Raw genomic sequence first — 26,223 nt, forward strand, 5'->3', positions numbered from 1 at the left:
TCATCTCTTATTATAATGATGTTTTTTAATGTTTTAACTTTTTATTTTTTCCTTCTTTCCCAGACAATCCCTTTAAGGGGGTTACCAAATGCCCAAATGTATTTGGAGCAATCATTATAGAATTACATTATTTTAAATATATATAAGTGATGGGCATTCTCCTCTAGTAACTTATAATGCTGCCATCCTGAATTTTATGTATGTGTCTAAAAGGGGCCCTAAAATTGTCTAAAAGAGGCACTAAAAAGTAAGCTATATCCTGTATCTAAATGTCCACAATGGAATATATTATAATTAAATTAATAGAGAATACACCAACGCTCTCCAGTCAGCATTCTCCCAATAATTGTGAGCCTTGATATTCATTGACTTAGACTCTTTGCATGCAGTCTAATAGTCAGTAGAAAGCTGCTTTAGGGTGACCATTGGGCTCCTATGTAACTACACAGCCAGCACCTATAGCATCCCTGCCTGTGCATTATGTACATAATGTAATACCCACGGTTTATATAACAACGTGTTAACATTGTGTAGAATATAAAATCATGTAAAGTGTCATTTATTTCTCCTCCTCTTACCACTGTGTAGGTTTGACTGTGCCGATCGACAGTTTCATTCCATTCCAGCCACTTGGCAAGCTCTTGTGGATAATCCAAATGATGTGAAGGAACTAATTCCAGAGTTCTTCTATTTCCCAGAATTTCTTGAAAACAAAAATGGTAAGAGAGCGGACAAACACGAAGGACACGATTGCACATACTGACAGGGTACACCCAACCCAGCTTTATATTCATGGATAAGAGACATCTCCTGGCAGTTGTAGGACTCTTGGTCACTTATGTAATCTTAATACACATTGGAATCTAGATAGTATTGCACATTCACATGTTTTAAAACCAAGTAAAAAAATGCCACATAAAGGGGTTGTTCCTCAGGGTCATTGATAACTGTCAGATCGCTGGGGATTCCTAACCCATAGTTTCTCCTATAGGAGGTTCAATGGGGCGGTGGTCACTAATGCACACTGCCACTCCATTCAAGATCCATGGGGCTGACAGAAACGGTCAAGCACAGCGCTCAGTTGTCTATGTCTGTCTTATAAGCATTGAATGAAATGGCAGTGCAAATATGTGACCACTGTTCCATTCAAACTCATTCTCACTGCAGTCATGTAGTGAGGAGGAGCTAGAGGGACCCCCATTCTACTGATTGGTAGGGCTTCAAGTGATTTGACATGTATCTCTTGTGATTGGGTCATAAATATCCTTTGTGGGAAACCCCTTTAAATCTTTACTTATATGGCTTGTGTTTGAAGTCTTTATAATCACTTTAAAAATAAACGGTCAGTAAATCCTAAATACTCACATGTGCTGTTGTGTTGCCATCATAGGTGCCCGGGTGAATGGGTCTCTGCCCTTTCCCTGCTAATGCCTCCTGCCAAGTGACAACTTGTCACATAGCTTAGAAAGCAAAGCGAAATGGAGAGAGACTGAGCTCTGAAAAAACTTTTTCCTTTTTAGCTTTTTACCATTCTTCCCCAGCGTGTACATTACTACAAGCAGAGTTGTGCTAGAGGGGGCTATATTAGTGCAGGTATGGGCAACATGAGGCTCCTGTATAACCTGCAGATAGGAAACAGACGCCACATGTTCTTAGTAAATCCTTGCCAAGTGTGAACATAGTGTATTTTTATGACTACTTCATATATTTCTCTCATTTATTGCAGCGTTTGATTTGGGAAAGTTGCAAATTTCTAAAGAAAGAGTAAACAATGTTATTCTACCAAAATGGGCCAAAAGTCCTGAAGATTTCATCAGAAAGCACGGGATGGCCTTGGTATGTGCTTCTGCATTTAGAAAATTCTGGCCTAGTCACTTCAGAATTGTTACTTACTACTTCTAATCTGTGTCACTAGGAGTCGGAATATGTTTCTGCCCATCTTCACGAGTGGATAGACTTGATCTTTGGCTATAAGCAGAGAGGACCAGCGGCTGTGGAGGCGCTCAATGTGTTCTATTACTGTAGCTATGAAGGTATATGTACTTAGTAATGGCATTGTCACTGAAGAATGCTTGCTGACTTCAGATTTAAGAGCCTTTTGCTAAAGTATAATATGTATATATAATCAGTGGCATCTGATTAAGTAGTAATACACTCCTGCTTTAAAGGGTTGTCGAGAATTTTAAAAGTGATAGCCTACCCTCAGGATAGCCCATCATTGTCTGCTCGGCAGAGGTCTGACACCCCGCATCCCAGTCGATTGTTTTTTTCAGAGTAGCTCCAGTACCAGAAGTATACTGCTCCATCCATTGTGCGCTGCCTCCACTCACTTCCTTGGGAGCAGCATCACCGTAACCAGATGACAGAGCGGTGTAGTTTTGGCACAGGAGCTACTGTAAAACAGCTGATCGCCAGGGTGTCAGACCCCACTGATCATATATTCATGGCTGAGCCACTTTTAAAATCCTGGACACTCTGTTTTAAAGGGAATGCGTCACGTATAATTTCTTTTTCTGCCAGTTAAAACCAGATATTTGCACATATCCTTTTTATAATCTTATTAGTTTCAGATTTTATTTTTTTATTTTATTTCCTGAATATTATTATGTGGGTGTCCATCTTTGGCTTCTGTAAGACCGTTTTTCAGGCATGATCTGTGACCTGTGCAAAGTACAAGGACTCACAATCGCCTGTTGTGAATGGCGGATTCTGTGTTATCTATACAGACTGTATCTGTCATTGCAATTCTGCCTGTGGTGATAATCAGATGACTCCTGAAAAGTGATCTGTACAGACCAAGAAGTGGTGCCTATTAGGTTTAGTGGGGAAACTAGTATTTTAGGGTTTTTTCCAGATAGATATAGTGACATGGAACATTGAAAATAACTTCACCAGAAATTCTTTAAAAATATGTTTAACATAAAAACTTTTTTAATTAAAACCTCATAGTAAACAAACATTTGTAATGCACTTTTCTCACAAAAGACATTCGGTTTGTTATTAATGACTTTCAAAAACCATTTTCTGATGACACGTTCCCTTTTAAATGTATTCTTCTCAAAACTTTTCATAGACCGCTCCAAATTACGTCAGTTTATCAGTAGTTTGTAAACCAGGTAATAAGCAAACGACCGATTATAGATTTTTTTTTTTAGAGCCAATACCGAAAAAAATCCTACACAAATCTGCTGTTAAATGAACATGTTTTATAATATAAATCTAATGCAAACAATTACGCCCAGAGCTTTATTATAATATATTGTGCCAGATTCAGCAGCACCACCGCCCCTCACTGACTACCATGGCCTGCTTGCTTATCATTTAGTGTAGTTACTTAATTTATCATTTACATTTCTAATATACTAGTGCCAAATGCCAATTACCACCACCACCCCTCCGCCACCTCAGTGACTGAGTAACTATCCAATAAACATGGTATTAGATGAAAGAAAATAAAGTTACCTTTTTAGTAGACCAGAAGAAAAGGTGGCAATTTGGCAAATCAAGCGGTCCAACTGGGCTGGCACACAAGCGGCAGAGCCGACTTGGACAGCACACGGCACTGCAGCCACTCCTCCAGACAGCACTACTTCAGGGCCGGGACTACAGCTCCTCTCCAGAAGTCCCGCGTTTCATGCGCACACCTTGTTTTGCCGCGCGGAGCCGCAAGACTTCCAGACAGATTGGGGGGCGTGCACGCTGGACGCATTATCGGCAAGGTTACATGCCGATACAGATAACTTAGATAATCATGAATATCAGCCGACCACATCGGTAAATCCAATAATCGGTCGATCCCTACAGGTAATACCGGTACTATTTTTTAAGAAAGTGCTAAGTATGTGTCGTCTTGTAAAATCAGGTGCTGTGGACCTGGATGCAATTGCAGATGAGAAAGAGAGGAAAGCGATAGAAGGAATGATCAACAATTTTGGACAAACACCATGTCAGCTGCTGAAGGTATAAATGAATATCATTGTGTTAAATGTAAATAATAGCATGCCTAGTTATCATTTTTTTTTTTTTTTTTAATACTGTTGATTTTTATTAGCACATAGCATGCAAATTTTCAATAATACAGAAAGGAAGAAAAGGGAAAAATAAGAAATGGTACAACAGAGTCAGACAGACCATCAAAATAGGAACATGCACAATTAACATCGCGTGTAGTAGTACAGGTCCCATAATTATATCCAAAGATGTAGTACGTAAAACTCAGGACTAGGGATAAGACAACTGACAAGACACAAAAGGAAAGGAACAGGTAAGGTGGGAGTAATAGTGGGGATGGTAGGGTGGGGGGAGTAATAGTGGGGATGGTAGGGTGGGAGGGGAGACCATTAGGGGATGCCAGGTATGTATCCCAGGGTAGCCATATTGTTTGGAACACCGTGCAGCACACATACGACTGAACCCCGACATTCAGGGACTTAAAGTACAGGACAGTGAATTTAAGATCTCCCTTTCAGTTGTATATGTGCTGCAAGGTGCTGTTAAGGGACGCCGTGAGACATTCCACGGACCCTGGCTATAAGCATGGATTTAGTGCTTGCTCAACCCCGGAGGTGGCAGGTTAAGTAAGTAGACCTTTGGGTCTAGCTACAGGGGATCCAAAAAGGGAATGAGCCTCGTCCCTTACCTCCCACCAAAATGGGATAATACTGGAGCACCGCCAGCAGACAGATGGAACAGTGGGGTTTATGGAATGTAGGAGTGCAGGGATATGGTACCAGTGCATTAGCAGCTTGTACTGCGTTTCCTTATACATGGTGCAAATAGATGACTGGGCTGCCATATTCCATCCATACAGTCTGCCAGGCATTGCGAGAAAGAGGCGATCCGAGGGTGGTAGCCCATTTTTCCATGTACTCCACGGAGTCCCTCCGTCGCTGGTAATTTCGATTGGTCCTGAAGTTGCGCAAAGGAACTCAATGTCAAAGTAGAGGCTTCTACAATGTCCGCCAGATGGAAGAGACCCAACGATGACCAGACTCGGACCATGGGGGCAGTCAAGCTAGAGGGAATAGCTGGGTTGTAGAGAAAGGAGATCATAGAGGAGTGCTGAGAAGCTAAGGCAAACCATCAGTGGCAGGTGTCCCATATGTGTTTGGAAAAGGCCATAGGCCCCAGGAGGGGAGTGTGGGGAGCTACAGGGACCCACTGCCATAGCAGGGTGTTCAGATGAACCCGGGCAATCCAAAGTTTTTAGATTTCTACCCATTTGGTGTATGCCTGCTGGGACGCCCAAAAAGGAACGACACGCAAATGAGAAGCCCAGTAATAGTTATGATATGTAATATGATATTAGGGACCGATGGGCCGCCTCTATCTGTGGCCACGAACATAACCTTACGGGGGATGCGGTGACGTTTACCTTGCCATATAAAGTCAAGAATGGCCTGTTGGAGGAGGCGTAGTTCTCACATAGGGATTCGTACTGGGAGCGTCTCAAAGTAATTAAGCAATTGTGGGACATCTTCACCGCTGCTATGCGGCCTAGCAATGATATGTATAGGGGTTTCCATTTTGTGAGGAAGGACTTAAGTTCCCGGAAGAGGGGAGGGAAGTTACTGGAGTATAATGAGGCATACGTAGGAGTAATATGAACCCCTAGGTACTTCAGCGTGGTGTCCGACCATCAATAAGATGGAGAAATGTAAGATTACGGGCGGATATGAGGATAGGTAAGGCTTCTGACTTAGAAGCATTACCCTGTTACTCGAAAGGTCACCGTAGTGAGTTAAGGCTTTTTGTAGGTAGTGTAATGTGGGGATTGGTCAGGGTGAGGAGGACATCCTCCACATAAAGGGAGATTTTAAATTCCCTGTCCCGTACTTTAAGTCCCTGAATGTCGGGGTTCAGTCGTATGAGTGCTGCAAGGGGTTCTATACCCAATGCAAAAATAAGCGGTGAGAGCGGACATCCCTGACGTGTACCATTACAAATATTGAACGGAATAAAGGAGCTGATGGGCAACTTGACAAGAGCCGAAGGGGCAAAGTAGAGGCTGAGGATGGCTTGCAAAATGGGTCCTGCGATACAAAAGGTTCTGAGGGTTTCGAATAAGAAGGACCAATCGAGTCGGTCGAAGGCCTTTTCTGCGTCAAGGCTCAAAAGAACTGTGGGGGTCAAGATACGCGTTGTCACATCAATCGGCTCAACAACCCGGCGAGTGTTATCTCAGCCTTGTTGATAGCGGATAAACCCCACCTGGTCCTGGTGGACCAGGCTGGGGAGCCAAATATTAAGGCGAGCGGCGAGAATATGGGTGAAAATTTTCAGGTCTGTGTTAAGAAGGGCGAACGGTCTATAGTTAGCGCAGTCCTGAGGGTCTTTACCCGTCTTGTGGATGACTACAATATGGGATGACAGCATAGACGGCGGGATTGGAAAACCCAGTAGAAATGAGTTGAGTAAGGCCAGGAGATGGGGGTAGAGTTCTGATTCAAATGTTTTGTAGTACAGGTCTGTGAACCCGTCAGGTCCCAGAGATTTGCCTAGGGGGAGAGTTTTAAACACATCCCTGAGTTCCTCAGCTGATATGGGGCTGTTGAGAGAGGCGAGGGAGTTTGGGCAATTTACAAGAGGCTAAGTAATTCCGTATGCGGGGTAGGGTGGGTGGATGTGAGTGTTTGTCGGCAAGATTATACAATTTAGAGTAATAATTACGAAAGCATCGAGCAATCGCGTCAGGGTGGTATTGGGAACAGCCAGCTGTGTCTTTCACCGCCTGCGGAAAGCATCCCGTAATTGACAGCCAAGATAGTGTGGGAGTAAAGTAGCATGCGTTCCACAGTATGCATGGAGGCAGGGGTGTAGCTAAAGACTCATGGGCCCTGGTCTAAAAGTTCAGCTTGGGCATCCCCCCCCCCCTTCCCTCAGTGTTTTGTGACTAGGGAAGCACATAGCCTTCATGCTGCCTGCAGCAGAAATTTTACCAGTAGACCAATCCCCCCATTGCCAAATTTTTAACCCAAGCCCTTCCCTCCAGCCAGAGCTATAACTTGACCAGGATGCACTTTCTATAATACTGGTGTCTTATGGGGAGCAAGGGTCTTTGGGCCCCCTCAGGCTGCTGGGCCCGGTATCGACTGCTACCTCTGCACCCCCCTATAGCTATGCCCCTGCATGGAGGCATCTTTTAGTTTAGCGCGGACCTCCTGTCTATGAGGCACTAAAAAGTAAGACATATCATTTATCTAATGTCCACAAATGGAATATGTAATATTTAAACTGATAGAAATTACACCTCAAAAATTGGTGACTGATACACTTAGTTTCCTTCCCCAGAGCCTTGATATTCATTAACTTCATTGAGTCCTTTGCATGCAGTCTAATAGACAGTAGAAAGCTGCTTTGGGGTGACATTGGGCTCCTATGTAACTACACAGCCAGCACTTCTAGCACTGATAGCTAACCTCTGGCACTCCAGCTGTGGTGAAACTACAACTCTTAGCATGCTCCTTTCCTTTCTATGGAGTTCTGGGGAAAGCCAAGAAAGTGTACTTCTTGGGAGTTGTAGTTTTACCACAGCTGGAGTGCCGGAGGTTAGCCATCAAAGACCTATAGCGTCCCTTCCTGCTTTACCACTGCCTGGCCCTGTCAATCAAACCAGCCAGCGAGGGGCTGACCACAGAGATTAGTGGAGCTTGGAAGCAACAAAAGCAATGGTTACGGCGGCAAAAGGCAAAAACAGTGTTAAAGAGGATTTTTTTAAAAAATAAAAAAAAATTGGTGTTTTCATCAGGTGAACCACAGCTGTGTGTCTAATGCATATAGTTGAAAAGGGAGGTCCCTTGCTTATTAGGGGAAGTCATTTAGGCGTACAGCACTGTCACTAAGTAAAGATAAGATTTGTAACAAAAAATACTTGATAGGCCAGGAGAGAACTTGTTTGATGGGGTTTTTCAACAATTCTGTTAAAGGACGTGAATAAAGCACTGGTGTAAAACTTTTAATTCAAGTAAGGCCTCATGCACACGGCAGTTGTTTGGGTCTGAAACGGCGGCTCGGATGCGGACCTATTCACTTCAATAGGGCCACAAAAGATGCGGACCGCAAAAAAAATATAACATGTCCTATTCTTGTCCGCGCTTTGCGGACAAGAATAGGCATTCATAATGCGGGCGGCCCGTTCCGTTCCGCAAATTGCCGAAGGCAACATGGACGGCTTCAGTTTTTTGCGGATCCGCGGTTTGCGGACCGCTAAAAACGGCACGGCCGTGTGCATGAGGCCTAAGCCTGCATTTAGTAATATTTTTGGACTTTGGAGCGCCATTTATTCTCTACAACTGCCACCTAATTCAGGTAGATCATGACTTTATTTATGTCTAAAGGAGCTTTTTTAGCAAATGAAGACACAAAGCGCCAGCTACAGGATGTGGCCGAGCCAAAATTTTGAGAATTATAGTGCATTTAGGACCAGACGATTAGTTCTCCATAAAGAAGAAAAAAGACTAAGTTTGGATTAAAACTGTCTGTACACATTTGAAATTACGCCTGTCTAATAATTTTCTTTGGAGAATTTGGTGTCCATTACTTTAGCAATTGGCCTTTTAAGTGGATTTGCAATGTGTGAACGTTATTAACCCTTTCATGACCAGGCCCAAAAAAGGCCTTAATGTCCAGGCAATGTTTTGAAATTTTGTGCATGTGGTGGTTTAGTGACCGTACCTTTTTTATTTGTTTCAGTACCAAAATAAATTTAGCAAATTTTTTTTTATTTTTTTACACTTAGGACTTTTTATTTAGGGTTTTGGGGGTTTAATTTTGAGGAAAACAGCTAATTATTATTAAAAAGTAATTTTTTTAAATATAGCTTTTTATTTCTTAAATATTAAAAATGACACAAATTAATATTGCAATGGGTTCCCTATTTTGTGACTATCATTTCCATATATAACATGTAAAGGTTTGAGTGAATGGGGCGACTATGGTGACGGTTTCTGTTAGCGACTGCATTTTTATTATTTTATTTTATTTTTTATTTTAGTTTTTACTTTTATTTTTATTTATTTTTGGCACATATGTCCTCAGTGAGTCATTAAAAGACCTCTGGAGGAAACTGACTAATCAGGGTGTCCATAGATCCTGCAGCTCTGCTCCTGCCCTGAGACACCTGGCGGTCACGTGACCGCCAGGACTAACAGGAAGTGGCTTCCTGCCCCCTCCACTTGTGCAGTGCTCTCCTGCCGACACAGAAGAAGGCAGAAGCAGTAATAGACCGCTCCTGTCTTCTCCTTAGGGTCCCCACTGTGTCGGACAGCCAGGACCCGACCTGCTCTTGCTAGATTGTAGGAACTTTAATCCTAGCGCTGGGAATAAAGCGCTGCCAGCACGTATATACACGTGCTATCTACACAGGGCATGTGCAGATAGAATGTATATACACAGTGGGCAGTCGGGAAGGGGTTAAACAGTATATGAAATGTTTTGGAAACTTAGGAAAATTTTGTCTCAAACCTTTTTTTTTTTTTCTTTTTTTTACTAACTTTGTTCTAATTCAATGCAGGAACCTCATCCAACTCGGCTATCTGCAGAGGAAGCTTTGCTGAAACAGACCAAACTAGACAATGGAACACTGAACTTGTTCCAAAACCTCACAGAGCTGAAATCATTCTTTATAAAGGTAGATCTGGGGAACACGGCTACCATAAAATAGCAGACTGTCACTTTTTTCATAATTTTGGTTTACACAGTCAGATCTGACTTGGCATTCTTTGTCATTTTTAAAGTAAGCATTTAAGTAATAAAGAATTGATTGTAAACATATTGTCCTTTTACCTCTCTTTCTCTGCAGGGTATTAGTGATGAAATTCCTGTGGTTAAAGCCATTGTCCCAAAAAGTCAGTTACGTTCCTTTATATCTCAAGGGAGCCCAGAAACACTGGTGAGTTTTCAGAAATGAAATCTGGCTTAATAAAGGTTCTTGGATTTTAGCTAAAATTGTTCTCGCAATCATATGATATCTGCTAGAGTTATAGTTTGAAAGAATAGGTTAATTTGACATAGAAAGTGTTAAAAGGAGTTAAATGAATCCAGAGGGGTAAAAAAGCAGCAGTCTGGTTTGAAGTTGTCTGGGAGCAACACCTATATAAGCAGACTCAAAACGCGAGTTTGGAAGAGTTTGCGTGTTTAATTTCAAGTGTGTGTTTGTATTAAGTGTGTTATTCAAGATATGTGACTTTAGATTAACCCCTTAATGCAGAACACCGTGCATGTATGGCGGGGGATGCAATGCCTGCCAGAATGCATTCCGCTGTACATGCACGGCGGGATGATCGGGCGGGCACCGGAGCGGTGCGCACCCGATCACTACAGGGGTCCGGTAGTCCCTGGTAGCCGGGCCCCTGCTGTATCCGCCGGCATCACTATTTACAGGATTAACCCCTTCTATGCCGCGGTCCGCGCTGACCGTGACATAGAAATGGTTTGTGGTGCTGCTGTGGCGGGGACCCGATGCGTGACAAGGCAGCCCGATGCCGTGCAGAGGCTTCCCAATGCCCTGCACGACATCAGGACCTGCCTTCTACGGGTGCCGAGGAGACCCAAAAAATAAGAGAAACCGCATATATTAGGTATCGCCGCGTTCTGTAATGAATAGACACCAAGACACCATAAAAAATAAGCAATTTTTGTCACCTTACATCACTAAAAGTGCAATGCCAAGCGATCAAAAAGGCGTATGCCCCCCAAAATAGTCTAACAGTCACCTCATCCTGCAAAAAATGAGCCCCTACATGGGACAATCGCCCAAAAAATAAAAAAAAACTATGGCTCTTAGAGACACTAAAACATGATTTTTATTTTTTTTGTTTCAAAAATGGCTTTGTGTTAAATGTAAAAAAAAAAAGTATACATATTAGGTATTGCCGTGTCCGTATCAACCTTCTCTATAAAAATATCACATGATTTAACCCCTCAGGTGAACATTGTAAAAACCTTTTAATAAAAACAGTGTCAAAAAGCCATTTTGTCACCTTACATCACAAAAAGTGTAATAGCAAGCGATCAAAAAGTGATATGCACCCTAAAATTGTACCAAACAAACAGTCATCTCATACCGAAAAAAATGAGCCCCTACATAAGATATTCGCCCCCAAAAAAAAAATATATATATATGGCTTTCTGAATATTGAGACCCTAAAAAATATTTTTTTTCAAAAATGCTTTATTATTTAAAACTGAAACAAACAACCCCAAATTTGTTTGGCGGTATTGTCGCATCCGTAACAAACTGCTCTATAAAAATAACTCATGATCTAACCTGTCAGATGAACATTGTAAATAACAAAAAATAAAAACAGTGGCACAGCAATTTTTTTGTTACCTTACCTCACAAAGTTTAATATAGAGCAACCAAAAATCATCTGTACCCTAAAATAGTACCAACAAAACTGCCAGCTTATCCCGTAGTTTCCAAAATGGGGTCACTTTTTTGTAGTTTCTACTCTAGGGGTGCATCAGGGGGTCTTCAAATGTGACATGGCAAGTTAAAATTAACCCAGTAAACTACAGAATCAGGGAAATAATTATGGAGTTTAGTTTGGCTGTTAATCCTTGCTTTGTTAGCATAAAAAAATGGAATGGAGGGAGGGACCAGAATTGTTTTGTAAGGAAAGGACCTGGGTGAAAAAAAATCCAAAAGCTCTTAATTGTATGTTTACTAATGCCAGAAGCCTGAATAATAAACTGGTTAAAGGGGTTGTCCGGGACCAAATGTTTTAATTTTCAATGGGGCCGGAAAAGATGCAGACAGCACACAGTGTGCTATCCTCATTTCCAGTCAGCGGCTCTGTAAAAAAATAGAGCATGTCCTATTCTTGTCCGCAGCTGCGGACAATAGGAATCCTCTATATAGTGCCATCCATGTGCTGTGTCAGTCTTTTGCGGTCCGCGAATTGCGGACCACAAAACACTACGGACGTCTGAATGGACCCTTAGGGAAATAGATGAGGCAGCAAATCATAATAAGGTAATCATTATGGGGAACTTTAGCTACCCATATATAGACTGGGAAACTGAAACCTGTACATCTCATAAAGAATACGGGTTCTTGGCAATAACTTAAGACAACTACCTTTCCCAACTGGTACAGGACCCAACTAGAGGGACAGCCATACTGGAGTTATTATTAACCAATAGACCTGTCAGAAGAACAGACATGAAGGTTGGAGACACCTAGGAAGTAGTGACCATAATATACCAGATTTCCAGTTGTCATTCAAGTAGTGTTTCTTTGATGAGGCACAAAAATATCAAACTTCCAAAAAGCTAAATATGACCCGCTAAGAGAGGCCATTAGCCTCAATAACTGGGACAATGTCCTTAAAAATAAAAATGCTGCCAAAAATGTTTTTAAAAGCATCCTCCTTAAGGGAATAGAAGGGTGAGGTATTAGAAAAAAAAAACAATGTGGATAAATAGAAACGGAAAGGGAGCAATAAATGACAGAAATAAACCATTTAAATCACTGAAACATGAAGGTAGTAATGAAAAATTGAAAAACTATAAGGAAAATAAATAGAATATGTAAAAGACAGATAAAATCAGCCAAGCTGGAGACAGAGGCTTATTGCCAAAGACATTAAAACTAACCCTAAAATGTTCTTCAATTATTTTAAAGGGTAAAAGTTCAAACCTGAAAGTGTTGGCCCCTTACAAAGCGATGAGGAGAAAGCAAAGCTATTAAATATCTTTCTCTACTGTATTCACCGAGGAAAATGAACTGTCAGATGAAATGCAGAGTGTCAATGTAAACTACCCATTAAAAATGGCCTGTCTGACCCAGGAATAACTGCAGTGGAATCTTAAAAAGATTAAAATAGACAAATCACCGGGTCCAGGTGGCATACACCCCCGTGTCCTAGTTTTACATGTGCAACGTTTTAGCCAATCACATGACAAAAGCGACTCTGCTTAACACATAATTGGCTGAAAAAGTGTACATGGCAAGTACTAGCACTTCCTTTCTGACTCCTGACAGCATAATTTGCATTGGCTGCAGAGAAGATATCATGTTACATTGCACAGTTAACCCTGGCATTATCGATTCTACAGAATTTGTATACTCATTTAGTCCCTTGGGCCTACCAGAGGAAATGATTCTGAGTGTCCACCCACTGTGTATATAGGACCTTAAGGGCCCTACTTTATTACAAGTCCATTATTGTCAGAGCTTGGGAACACCGGCGGATCCTCTGGTACTGTGGTGGGCCAGTCCGACCCTTTTGATAGGTTCCCTTGTATTCCTTTACTCTGTGAACTAGTAAAGGCAAAAGTAAAGCAGCTAAAAAAAAAAAAAAATCTGATCACATTTTTCATTTTCTGTCTTTCACTTCAGAATCCACTTGCCGTAGTGTTTAATGAGGCCAATTATATATGTGTAGTGTAATGCCTAGCACTTTAATGGTATGAAATATTCAGCCACTTGATATCATTAATTCAGTTTATTCTGTTTGTCTGGTTTAGGTAACAATAAGTCAGAGCCTAATTATTGGAACCCATGGATGGCTACCATATGACAAGAACATTTCAAATTATTTCACCTTTACTAAGGACCAAACTGTATCTAATCAAAAGTAAGTGTAAACCTACTGTAGGTAATTTTGATCCCCTGTATAGGTATCAGATTGGTGAAGACCAACACTTGAGGCTCCAAGCTGTTTGAGAAGGCAGCAGCACCGAGGCCTTCTCACAGCTTTGCCTAGGCGAGGTGAGGTCCTAGTCGAGGTGAGGTTCATTGGTCACATGTCCTGGGTGCAGCTCAGCTCCATTGAAGTGAATAGGCCTGAGCTGCGATACCCAGCACATCCACTATACAATGTATACTTCCCTTTAGACCATTAGACATGTCAGGCTAGTACATGTCCTTTCAATTTCTTTTCATCCCCATGTCCATGGCTCCCCTCGACCAATCCATTTACACCAGTATACCCACATGCTGCGCTCCACAGTGGAACGCAACACCACTGTGCCTCACACTAGCGCTCCATACTTCTGGGCTTCCGGCCGTGAACCAGAAGTTCGGGCATGCATTCCACTTTGGAACGCATGCAGTAGGAACGGGAAGTCGCCCCGTGCGTTCCACTCTGGAACGCATGATGGACACATACATCCGACGATACGGCTCAAGCAAGAGAACTCCTCTTAAAGGGCCCTCAACCCCTAAAGAGGCCCACTCACATGCCGCCACCATATGTATACAACATTATTATTCAATAACTATGGGTCACAAGACCTGGTCGCTCAGACTGGAGGTGAAGCCCCGCCCACTTCTGGTATGCGCCAAATTTTGCCGCCACTTGACTCTTAATTGACTGATTACCACCCATATTTATGTATGTTGCCATGCACACTCTTGCATTGTATTTTACTTGCTCTTGAGAAAGGGGGATATATACGATCATATCAAGCGATCTCGACGGGGGGGGGGGGAAGGTATAGGTGTCCTATGCTTATCCTATACCTCCCTCCCTGGTGAAGTAAGTCCCCCATCTCCGCCTTATATCTATGCAAATATTTATTACACTATTTTCCAGTGTTTTTAGAATACACAGTTTTAATACCATTTACTACCGATTTTAAATATTTACAACCACATACTCCGTTGTTTTTTATATATATATATATATTTTTTAAAGATTTTAATATAAGATTTTCGTAATTCTACCACTCCCCTGGCGCCCCAGTTCTAATCCTCCCCCGACCACCATCAAAGCTACTTAGGGGAACCTCTAGCACAAACACATTTTTTTCCCTCAAACTCGCTGTTCAAAACGAAGCTGGGGATTTAGGAAAAATTGACCTAACTCCACCATATTGCAAAAATTTACTGGAACATAATTTTGGACTTAAAATATTAACTGAGAAAAAACTAAACAGTAGGTACACTTAAAGTCAAGTTTTCTCACTATATTTTACTTTTATATAAACTCTCCATTTTAGGACTCAGAGGGTGGTGTCTGGTCCATTTGCTCCTGGTCTTGAGGTAACTTCAAAACTGTTTGTGGTGTCCCATGATGGGAAAGTGTTGTTCAGTGGTGGTCACTGGGATAACAGCATCCGGGTAACTTCATTGGCTAAAGGCAAAGTGATAGGACAACACATCCGGCATATGGGTAAGGATCATGTACATTGCTAAAAGTTTTTTAGCATCTCTTTTCTAAATTATTGAGATGTAAATTAATGTAATATAACATGTTTATGTCTGTTCCTTTAATTTAATAGACATTGTGACCTGCCTAGCCACAGATTACTGCTGTATGAATCTTATTTCTGGCTCTCGGGACAGAACGTGCATGATCTGGCAGATCTCACAACAGGTTGGTCATCTTTTTTTTACTTTTATATAGTATTTATTTTGTACTGTTGATATTGGGGGACAGCTTTTTAAAGGGAGTCTTTCACCTCCGTGGAGTGCTATTAGAAGCGGTGCTACATGAATATTACTACTCCTCCTAAGTCTGGATTGATAGTTTATGTACACACTTCCTTCCCATTGTTCCACCACTGCCCATCCACAAAGCTTCACGGTAGTGCATTGTTAATACTGCCGAGCTGGAGCTTGTGAGGATGAGCTGAGCAGTCCTGACAGTGTATTACAGTGGAGCTTTGCAGTGCACAGAGAGAAAATGGGGGTAGTATAGTATGTGCATAAAACTGAACTCAGGCAAAATAACCTCCCAGGCTGTGAGCTCTGGGCTGCGATTGGCCAGCGCTAGAGCAGAACAAGGGCAGACTCCGCCTACCATAACTTAGTGACTGAAATCTCCGCCTACTATAACTTAGTGAGCGGAGATACCGGAGGGCATAGCAGGAGAACGGAGCGGCGTTAATAGTAAGTGCAGTGAGATCCCCGGGCGCCGCTCTCCATGTCTGTATACTTAATTCACATTGTAATAATCGGTGAAAGGTCCTCTTTAAGGTGTACATCACCAGAAGCAAACTATTATTTAAGGCAGGGATGCTCAACCTGCGACCCTCCAGCTGTTGTAAAACTACAACTGCCACAATGCCCTGCTGTAGGTTGATAGCTGTAGGCTGTCCGAGAATGCTAGGAGTTGTAGTTTTGCAACAGCTGGAGGGCCGCAGGTTGAGCATGCCTGATTTAAGGTATAAGAATATGGCTTTCGGATATGTACTGAATACAGTAATGATGTGTGGTACAGAATAGATTTTACCCTTTTTAAATGATTACAATGGAATTTGTTAATAGCACAAACAAACCACTTGGCACAGTTTACAGTGAAAATAATCACAAACCTAATGGAGGAGATTGGCTTAGATAAATGTGCCATAATTTGGGCTCAGTTTGTGACAAAAACTGTCTTACATCGCGGGTGATGGGAAGGCTCATCCCCGTCGCGGCCTGCTATTGGCTGCTCCCCCCATCGCCAAGTGTTTTGATGCAACAGCGGCCATGCGGGCATCAGGAGCAACGTTGGTGCCAGGGAGCAGGGTAAGTTTAACCTGTATTAGGTGCCCGGGCATTTTGGGGGGCATTAAAGGGGTTGGATAGCCCCTTTAAAGGGCTTCTGTCACCCCTCCAAACAGCAATTTTCAGTATTGGACTTTATATAATTGCTAATGTACGCAGAGTCCATATATACCCCTCTTACCTCTGGCTGTGCTTAAAATTCTTTAAAAATAGTACTTTTGTGATATGCAAATTTCTTCACTACCAGAAAGTTGGGCTTACAAAGAATTTATACAGGGGTTATATTACACTGGGATCACAGGTTTTTATCTATCTTTTTCTACACCCTAACATCTTATTAGCTTTTGCAGCTGCTGCCTGACATTCACTGCTGCTGCATACTTGTAACCAGAATACCCAAGTCTTTTTCTTGTCCTGTTGTCCCCAGTTTTATTCATCTGAATGTGTATGCAGCCATATGATTGTTGTGTTCTAGAGTTTTCGCTTGGCTTACTTAAGTTTGGTATGCTGCATGAAGAATATTATTAAAGTCTTTTGTATATTACATGCATTGTGAAGTCTGCATAATGATGGTGATGCAGTGACAAGCTCAGTCAGCTATATAGTACAAAGAAAGGTCTGCTTGCCCGAGCTAGGGGCAGAGGTGCGGGGTGTCAGACTTCTGCCAATCAGCTAGTGATGGCCTAGGCTGAGGTTAGGCCATCACTTAAAAAAAAGTGGACACCCCCCTCAAAGAGTTTACATGCTACGTTCACTTTTCTGGACGTTTTTTTTATTTTCCCATTGCATCTAAAATAAGCCATTTTGTAATGAGGTCATAATTAAAATATCCTGTTAATTTATTGTTTAACCTCCTACATTGACCTGTGACCCATGGTAAAATATAAAACCTGTACAGTCTGATCCTGCAATCGTACTCCCATCCATATGTCCTTTAGTTCATAGAGGGGACGAATGGATGGAAATATAACTGCAGGGATGCTTGCCTGCATCGGGGCTGTAGAAACAAAACGACTAGTGGAGGTGGACATAGCCTTTAAGTCTGCAGCTACTGCAACGCCTCACTCCCTCCTATTCCCGTGAACAGTTATAAGACTCTTTTATTTAGCAGCAGATCTTTTTAAAGGGAACCTGCCATCAACTTTATGCTGTCCATGCTAATAGCAGCATAAAGTAGAGACAGGTGAGTTGATTTCAGCGGTCTGCCATTTAAAAGTTACAAGTAAGTGGTTGCTGAGAACCGACATCACAATTGTATTCTATTCTTTCTAGGGTGGTGTTTCTGGCGACCTGTCTGCTAAGCCTATACAGATCCTGTATGGACACACGGATGAAATAACTAGTGTTGGCATCAGCACTGAGCTGGACATGGCTGTTTCTGGATCCAGAGTAAGATACTACATGCAGCATACACCTTTAAAGAAAACAAGAAGACAATGGGAAGTATTTTTTTGCTGTTAATGGTTGTTCTTGTTCTAGGATGGGACAGTAATTATTCACACAATTCGAAGAGGACAATACATGAGGACCTTGAAGCCACCAACTGAAAGTTCACTTGTCATGACTATTCCCAATTTAGCAGTCTCCTGGGATGGACATATTGTCATACATAGCAGTCTGGAGGGGAAAGGAACCCTAAAAGTAAGTTTTTCAGTATTTTTTTGTTAAAAGGAGACGGTCACCAGGAAAATCATTGTTATATTAGGCCCGGAGTCTTGTAGGGCTAGCTCAGCTGACAGCAACAATACTTGGTACTTGGCGATCTGTTGCTTTATTCTGAAGAAATAATACTTTTAATCAATATGCAAATGAGCAGTTTAGTGTGTCGAGGAGTGTCCGAGGCCAGTTTCCTGTGTAGACATGTCGCCTGGCCCTGTCAATCAAGAAGGGGAGGGGCTGGCAGAGAAAGCAGGCGGAGCAAAGGTGCACAGAGTAGCATGGGCACCACTTAACCTTTGTTTAATCAGGTATAATTTTTATTGAAAATAAAGAACAAAGAAATGACATGCATTTCTTGTACAAAGGAATAGTTAACATCGTTCTAATTATAATAAAATGTTACCAAATTACAAATAATTCTCAAAAATGCAAATCTTAGTTGTTGAGTAAAAAAAAACTGAAAAAGTGCAATACATACACGCAGTAATAACCCCCCCCCCCCCCCCACAACTTTCTTGCGGAGAGACGACCTTTCTACCCCATATTAGAAAAACATTATATTGTGATGCTTCGTGAGCACAATATGACACTATATACACTATATATACCCTTTAAATAAGTATCTAGTCCAAAATGTAAAGACCAAACAGATATTCCTATTTAATTTATGTTAGTGTTCTCAACTCACAATACTTGCCCTAGTGAAGAAAGTTGACCCCTTGATGCGGAACCAGGGACTTCAAGCCACCCCTCCAAATAGTTAGGAATTTGGCTGGGCATCTTCTTTTTAAATATATTCCTCTTTCATATCTCAGTATGTTGTTAATTCTACTAATAAATTCCTGTTTAGTGGGTGGGTTCTGTTCTATCCAATGTTTAGCTATTATTATGCTAGCTTGAAATAGTAGTCTTTGTATACTTAAAGGGGTCTGCACTTTGTTTAAACTGATGATCTATCCTCTGGATAGATCATCAGCTTTTGATCAGCGGGGGTCCGACACCCCGCTAAGCTCCGTTCCCTTGAATGGAGCTTAGCCCCGTCCAGGCCAGTTGATACAAGTCGTGACGTCACTCGGCCAGCGGTAAACAGTGAGAAGGCTGCGCCGCTGCCTTCTCAAACAGCTGATCGGCGGGGGTCCGGGGTGTTGGACCCCCGCTGATCAAAAGCTGATGATCTATCCAGAGGATAGATCATCAGTTTAAACAAAGTGCAGACCCCTTTAACATTATTCCACCATCACCATTTATCACTTCCATTAGACCTAGTATGCATCCTCTAGGATCACTCAATAGCTTTATTTGGGTTGTCTGGGCGATTATCTTCTAAACTTCTTTCCAATATAGTCCTAACTCAGGACATTCCCAGAACATATGCATCAAAGAAGCCTCCTCCATCCCACACCGGGGACAGCATGAGTTCGATTGTATACCTATCTTGTTTAGAAATACAGTGGTTTTGTATACTCTGTGTATCAAATACAATTGGGAGAGATGCTGGGCTTCACTAAGTGTCAAGCTAGGAGTTAATGCAAGGACATTATCCCACTGCTCCTGCGTAATAGTCCCAACATCACGTTCCCATTTATCCTTGATAGGTAGACGGCACAATGTAGTTTTGTTAAACAGATGCCTATAGATCATAGAGATAAATACCTTAGAACTGCCACTGCGCATTACCTGCTGCACTATCGGAGGGGATGGTGACATTAATACGCCTTTCTTGAACTGTGCCTGGTACGCATACCTCAATTGTAAGAATTGAAAAAACACAGTATGCGGAAGAGCAAATTCCTGTTGTGGTTGTGTAAACAATTTCATAACACCTTCCTTCTGAATTTGATGAAGGGAGAGAATACCCTTATCTTCCCACGGAGAAAAATCTTCTATCCAAAATATCTCAGGCAACCGTGGGCGTGTTATCATAGACCCTGAAAACCAACCAAGTCCCTAAATTTAGACCAAATTTTTGCCATTAGTAATATTGTGGGATAATTCCAGGCCCCGTCCCTTGAGATGCTCTACCTGAGTGGCTATAAAATACAGCCATGAATTTGGCAGAGAAAGGCCCCCCTCCTCCTTACCCCTTTGTAATGTCTCCATACGGATTCTAGGCTACTGTTTTTCCCATACTAGGGAGCGAAAAATACCCTGGATCTTGTAAAATACCCTTTGAGGGATCCACATAGGAGAATTATGTGACACATACAGTAATTAAATTGCACCGACCAAATACTAATAAAGGGAGTTTACACCAGGCATTTACCTTGTCTGTAAATTTACGAATCAGGGGGTTCATATTTACTTTAACATAATCTGTGATTGTTGGTGTTATCATTATCCCCAAATATTTGAAGCTATGAGCGATTTGTAGCGGAATTTGTGTCTAATCCAACTGTGGTAGAAAGGAGTCAAGAGGAAGGATCACTAACTTATCCCAATTAGTTGTTAGTCCTGAACGCTTTCCAAATTCGGTGATGCAGTTGATAATCGGGTAGATATAGCATACTCTATCTCCTGCATATATCCGCATATAGGGAGATTCTCTCCTCTCGGGGACCCAGTGGAAACCCTCTCCAATCGGGAGACGCACGCAGAAGACAGGCCAGGGGCTCGATGCCGATGGCAAACAATAGAGGGGACAACAGACAACCCTGTCTTGTTCCCCTATGCAATGGAAACTGTGCAGAAAACACCCCATTTACCCTAATTCTGACAACTGGTGAGTAGTATAAAAGCTGAACCCATGACAAAAATCCCGGTCCGAATCCCATAGTTCTCATAATCTCCTACAGATACTCCCATTTAACGCTGTCAAAATCCTTGGCAGCTTTGAGGGACACCACCGAGCGGCAGCCCCTAGTGTCCATCGGTCTCTGGAGATTAAGAAATAATCTCCGAAGATTAATCGAGGTACTTGTTGTCCGGCATAAATCCTGACTGATTCTCATGTATAATGGAGGTAATCACTTTATTCAGGCGATTGGCTAGTACTTTTGCCAGTATTTTCACATCGCAGATAAAAGAGAGATGGGTAAAGACTGGTCTGGTAAAGTTAGGTCCTTCCCAGGCTTTGGAAGTGCCACCACCACCGCCTCCCGCATGGATGCAGGTAATTTCCTCAATCGCAAAGCATCTTTAAGTGTGTCTAATAGGTGAGGGAGAAGACTTTTCTGATAACGTTTAAAGAATTCAGCTGGCAGACCATCAGAGCCCTGGGCCTTCTTGTTAGGAAAAGACCCAAGAGCCGCTTTAAGTTCCTCCATTTCTAAGGGCTCATCCAGATACCGGGCTGATTCTGGTGACAGTATTGGTATAGGTATATTGGCAAGATGGGATTTAAGGTCACTAGCGCTCATGTTTAGTTTTGAAGTGTATAACTCCTTGTACTATCTATAAAACTCATTAAGGACAACAGAGTCATCTGTAGAGTGGATTCCTTCTTAAGTTCTAATAGCCATTATTCTTGATAGGCCCTCCTGCGAGCTGACCACTCTGGCCAGTAAACTGCCCGCAGAGGCATTTACAGTCGGATAGGGGAGTAGTCTGATTCTATAGCAGAGATAAATGATGAAGCCTCTAAGGACCCAATAGGCAAATCTATTCTGGAGAGGGAGTTATAAGATGTTGAAAAGCAGGAATGCTCGCATGTATCTGGATATCGTATTCTCCACAGATCATGTAGATTCAGTTCGCGCAATAGCTTTGCCAATGAGGTCTCCGGGGTACCTGTTAGAGTGGGGCAATGATGAAATTTATCCACGGATGGGTCTAAATACTTTTTAAAATCTCCTAACATAAGTATCGATGCTGGAGGGCCTTGAAGTACGGCTGTCAATCACATTACAGGAGTATGGTGGAGGTATGTATATGGCAATAAGGAAAAATTGTACTTTATATATAGAGCAATATAAGCAAACATATCTACCATCAGGATCGATCTCTGAAGAGTAGAATTTAAAAGGCAAAGCCTTGTGTACCAGAATGCTAGCCTCTCGAACATGTGAAGTTTAGGTGGAATGATAGGCATGCGAGATCCAGGGCTTACTGAGCAGTCTCTGAGAGTGCTTAGACAGATGTGTTTCTATGAGACACAATATGGCCGGTTGGTGCTGTTGCATAGTCATAAAAACTGCCTTATGCTTTGTGGCATCACCCATGCCTCTAACATTCTAGAGTATGACCTGAGTCTTACCCGCCATATTTTAGAAAATAATAGATATACGTAGGATATTTGCGACCATATGGATTATTTTCTATCCAGTGGTCAGCTAAACAAAAAGGTATGTTGTCTCTCTGCAAATTCCCCCCATTACAAAAAAATATAACCTAAAAGAACTCCAATGAAGAAACCTTCCTTTCGTCCCAAAAAAGGGACATGGAGCACAAACATTTTCTGTAGCCGATAAACAAGAAGAGGCGGCACCAGGGACCCGCCCCCGACAGTGCAATGCAATAGAACCGGTGCACTATTAACATAAGGGTATCTTTTAAACATAGTATCCCGAGCAGCAACAATTCTAATGTAACAAGTGGCTTTTTGTTCATTTAATATAGAGATATAAAAAGGAAGCAGATAACTAATCAATAAGAGTGACGGCTAGGGACATCAGTCTGCTCATTATAACTGACCATCTACCAATATATCTTAACTAAAAGAGTAGCAGTGTCATGCAGAGTGAAGTACATGGATGCCAAAACACTTCAATTCAAAGAAGTGAATCTTCCCGCCAGCGACTACACGTAGCTTGGAGGGATAGAGCATAGAGTACTGCACATTTTTCATTCTTCTGCGTTTTTTTTAACATCCAGAAATTTCGCCCGTCTTTGGACCTCCGCCGACAAGTCCGGAAAAATAAATATCTTGTTGCCATGGATAGTTGGATCCGCATGATCTCTTGCATTGTGGAGAATAGTGTCCCAGTCTTGAAAATGCAGGATCCTAAGCAGAATTGGTCTGGGGGTGGTGGTGGTTGGGGAACGGCACCCTATGTGCCGTTCAATTGCGAATAACGGAGACAGGAAATTTTGACCAAACTTATCCTTGAACCACTCCTCAAAGAATAGCGTAGCATTAACCCCTTCTGCCTTTTCCGGTACTCCTACCAAGCGAAGATTATTACGGCGTGATCTATTCTCCAAATCCTCCGTTTTATCGTCAGCAACCAGGATCTGCTCTATCATTCCTACGCTGATGACACCCAACTTTATTTGCGCATTACCAACAAAAAAGATCAATACCACGCCCTGGAAATCTGCCTCTCATTGATTGACGAGAGAATGACTGAGAGCTCTCTCAAACTCAATGGTTCCAAAACAGAACTCCTCTACCTTCATGCAAACCAAAACAAAAACTCTAGCATGACATGCACGCCACACACCATCCTCGAACAAACCATTACTCCCAGCACCAAAGTCAAAAACCTCGGAGTCATCTTTGACTCAGACATGACAATGGATGCACAAATAGGATCATAAGTCAGTGGATCCCATCATCTTCTTCGCCTGCTGCGCAGACTCATTCCCTTCATCCCTGAAGGAGACGCAGCAGCAGTAGTTGGAATAACCATCAATTCCCGACTGGACTACGCAAACTTCCCTCTATCTAGGACTTCCCAAATATCAAATTTCACGTTTACAAGTTGTCCAGAACACAGCCGCCAGACTGATAACTGGAAAAAAAAACTGGGAATCTATTACTTCGTCCTTGAAGACCCTCCATTGGCTACCCGTGAAGGATCGGATAAAATTCAAGACCCTCTGCCTCACCCATAAATGTACACAAGGGAAAGCACCCCAATACCTCTGCGAAAAAATAAAGCACTACACCCCAGATCCGGTCAGCTAACCAGAACCTCCTCCATATCCCCAAGACCCGCTACAAATCAAAAGGCGAACGAAGGTTCGCAATCCAAGGACCCTGGCTATGGAACATTCTACCTGCGGAGATCCGCTCAGAAGAAAACAATCTAGCCTTCAGGAAGAAGCTCAAGACCCACCTCTTCTGAAGGCACAGGCGGTCAAGGGCTGCAAAAGCGCCTTGAGGCGATTTAGTTCGCAATTGTAGCGCTATATAAGTTATTCATTCATTCATTCAGCAACACGCTCATTAACTTTTCTTATGTCTTGCCGGATAAAAGAGACACTTTCTTGAGGGGACCCCATAGATGCTTTTAGGGTCATTAATGCAGAGCTGCAGCTTTGTACTGCCAGAAATATATCTTTAATTGTAGGCTCTGAGTCTTGTGGCAGAGTATGTGTAGATAACTGACTGTATCAAGGGCTGTGCAAGAAGCTTCACAAGCTCCCCCTTTTTCAACTCCTGCCTCCTCCACGTGGGGTCCACCATCTTGGCAATCGCATTTTCCCCTGGAGACATACATATGAGGGCTTATTTCTGTTCCCTCTATCTTCCCCTGCTGTGCCTTCAGTGTTTCCCTCTGTGTGGGGGGATCTGGGCAAATTGTTCCAGGCGAGCCACCACGTCCACTGACCTAGTTGACACGGCGGCGCCATGTTGCTTAGCCGGACCTGCGCCCTCTTGATCTTTCTTTGTAGTGCAGGTCATGGCTGAAAACACTTGTGCGGCACTTGTCCACCGTCTGCGATCTCCTTTCTGTTGATTCAGAGGCTCCAGCCGCAGGATGCCTGAGGATATTGTTAGTTGCCGCACCGGAGCTCAAGGCGCACGTCTCTTCACATTGCCGGCCAGGCCACGCCCCCCGTCAGTGCACTTAACTACTCATTTGCATGATTAAAAGTATATTTAATTTTTTTTTTCAGAATGAAACAACGGATTGCTAAGTGAAAGGTATTATTAGTCTCATTAGCCTATAAGACAGAGATCAGCAGCCTCTGGCACTTTAGCTGTTTTGAAACTACAACCCCCAGAATCCTCCTATCACTTCCGTGGGAGTTACAAGAACAATCAATAACTGTGTCTGTGAAGGTTCTCATTTATCCAGGTCATGGTATTTCTGTAAATAATAAATCAAGGCAACTGGACGTACTGTAGACTTCTTGAAAACGTTTCACTCGTTCTTCGAGTGAAATGTTTTCAAGAAATCTCCAGTACGTCCAGTTGCCTTGATTTATTATTTACAGATATAATCAATAAGTGTGCATGCTGGGAGTTGTAGTTTCAGAGCAACTGGAGTGTGAAGGTTGCTGATCAGTACTATTTTGCCTGGTTTAACAGCGAAAGCCTCTTGATGAGTCTCCTTTAATGTAAATAATCACTGGATGCCTATGTATTTTGTGTCTCGCCTTTTTATGCTGTGTTATATTGTACATTTTACACAACTGTGTCCTACTGAAGTTAGAGGCATGTCTAGATGCTGCAGTTATTAAGGATTGTGTTTCTGCTTGTAGAACAAGAATGCCTTACATCTGTATAGTGTGAATGGAAAATACCTGGGCTCTGAGGGCCTGAAGGAGCAAATATTGGACATGTGCGTCAGCGGTGAATACATTGTGATTGGGAGCCGTCAGGGACATCTTTCTATACGTGATCTGTACAGGTTAGTAATAGTGGCTGCTATAGGGTACCATAAGCAGTTTATATTAGCAAGATACTGCTGCACAGGTACAAGTCGGTTTGTTTTCTTTAACTCTGTACATTACATTACAGGAATGTCATCCAAATAACATGTCTTGTAATATTATTGCATCTGTGCTGCTTTGGAAGACTAAGGCTAGTTTCTCACTAGCACCATTAGTTCCAGCAGGATTTTCTCTGTTGATGTGAAAGTGGCCTCACTATAATATTATATCATCATGGGATTACAAGTATGGCCTCATGCACACTATACTAGTGTATTACTGTACAGCAGCGGCTGCATGAAGCGCACGGCGTCATAGCAACCAATGACGCCGTGCGCTCATGCTGCCAGGAGGAATCCCGGCCGGGTTTCCACGGTCCGCTCTCGGCCGCGGAACACGGCCGTGTGCATGAGGCCTATAGCTGATATTGTCTTCAGCATTGGCCCATAATCTTTTTTTGAATATGTCTTTGTAACAGAGTTACATAATACAGTTCCCTAAGCCTTTTTTTTAAAAACAGTGTTCCAGCCAATGCCATGTCCTGAGGTAGACTATTCCACAGATTCATAGTTCTTATGGTAAAGAAG

At 42.4% G+C, this 26,223-nt stretch overlaps 1 protein-coding gene across 5 annotated transcripts in view; it reads left to right on the top strand.

The window, feature by feature from the left end:
- The window catches only part of NBEAL1 (neurobeachin like 1), a 200,935-nt gene that overhangs the window by 166,407 nt on the left and 8,305 nt on the right, over positions 1-26,223 (top strand). For all 5 annotated transcript variants that reach the window (XM_044305049.1, XM_044305051.1, XM_044305048.1 and 2 more), the window contains 12 exons: positions 589-719; positions 1,727-1,836; positions 1,916-2,033; positions 3,863-3,960; positions 9,512-9,628; positions 9,800-9,889; positions 13,471-13,580; positions 14,947-15,119; positions 15,229-15,323; positions 17,711-17,827; positions 17,918-18,079; positions 25,466-25,614. In XM_044305049.1, the coding sequence (XP_044160984.1) occupies positions 589-719; positions 1,727-1,836; positions 1,916-2,033; positions 3,863-3,960; positions 9,512-9,628; positions 9,800-9,889; positions 13,471-13,580; positions 14,947-15,119; positions 15,229-15,323; positions 17,711-17,827; positions 17,918-18,079; positions 25,466-25,614 (1,470 nt within the window). The remainder of the gene's footprint in view (positions 1-588; positions 720-1,726; positions 1,837-1,915; positions 2,034-3,862; positions 3,961-9,511; positions 9,629-9,799; positions 9,890-13,470; positions 13,581-14,946; positions 15,120-15,228; positions 15,324-17,710; positions 17,828-17,917; positions 18,080-25,465; positions 25,615-26,223) is intronic.

Source organism: Bufo gargarizans, chromosome 8 (genome assembly GCF_014858855.1).
Source record: "Bufo gargarizans isolate SCDJY-AF-19 chromosome 8, ASM1485885v1, whole genome shotgun sequence".
Classification (NCBI taxonomy): domain Eukaryota; kingdom Metazoa; phylum Chordata; class Amphibia; order Anura; family Bufonidae; genus Bufo; species Bufo gargarizans.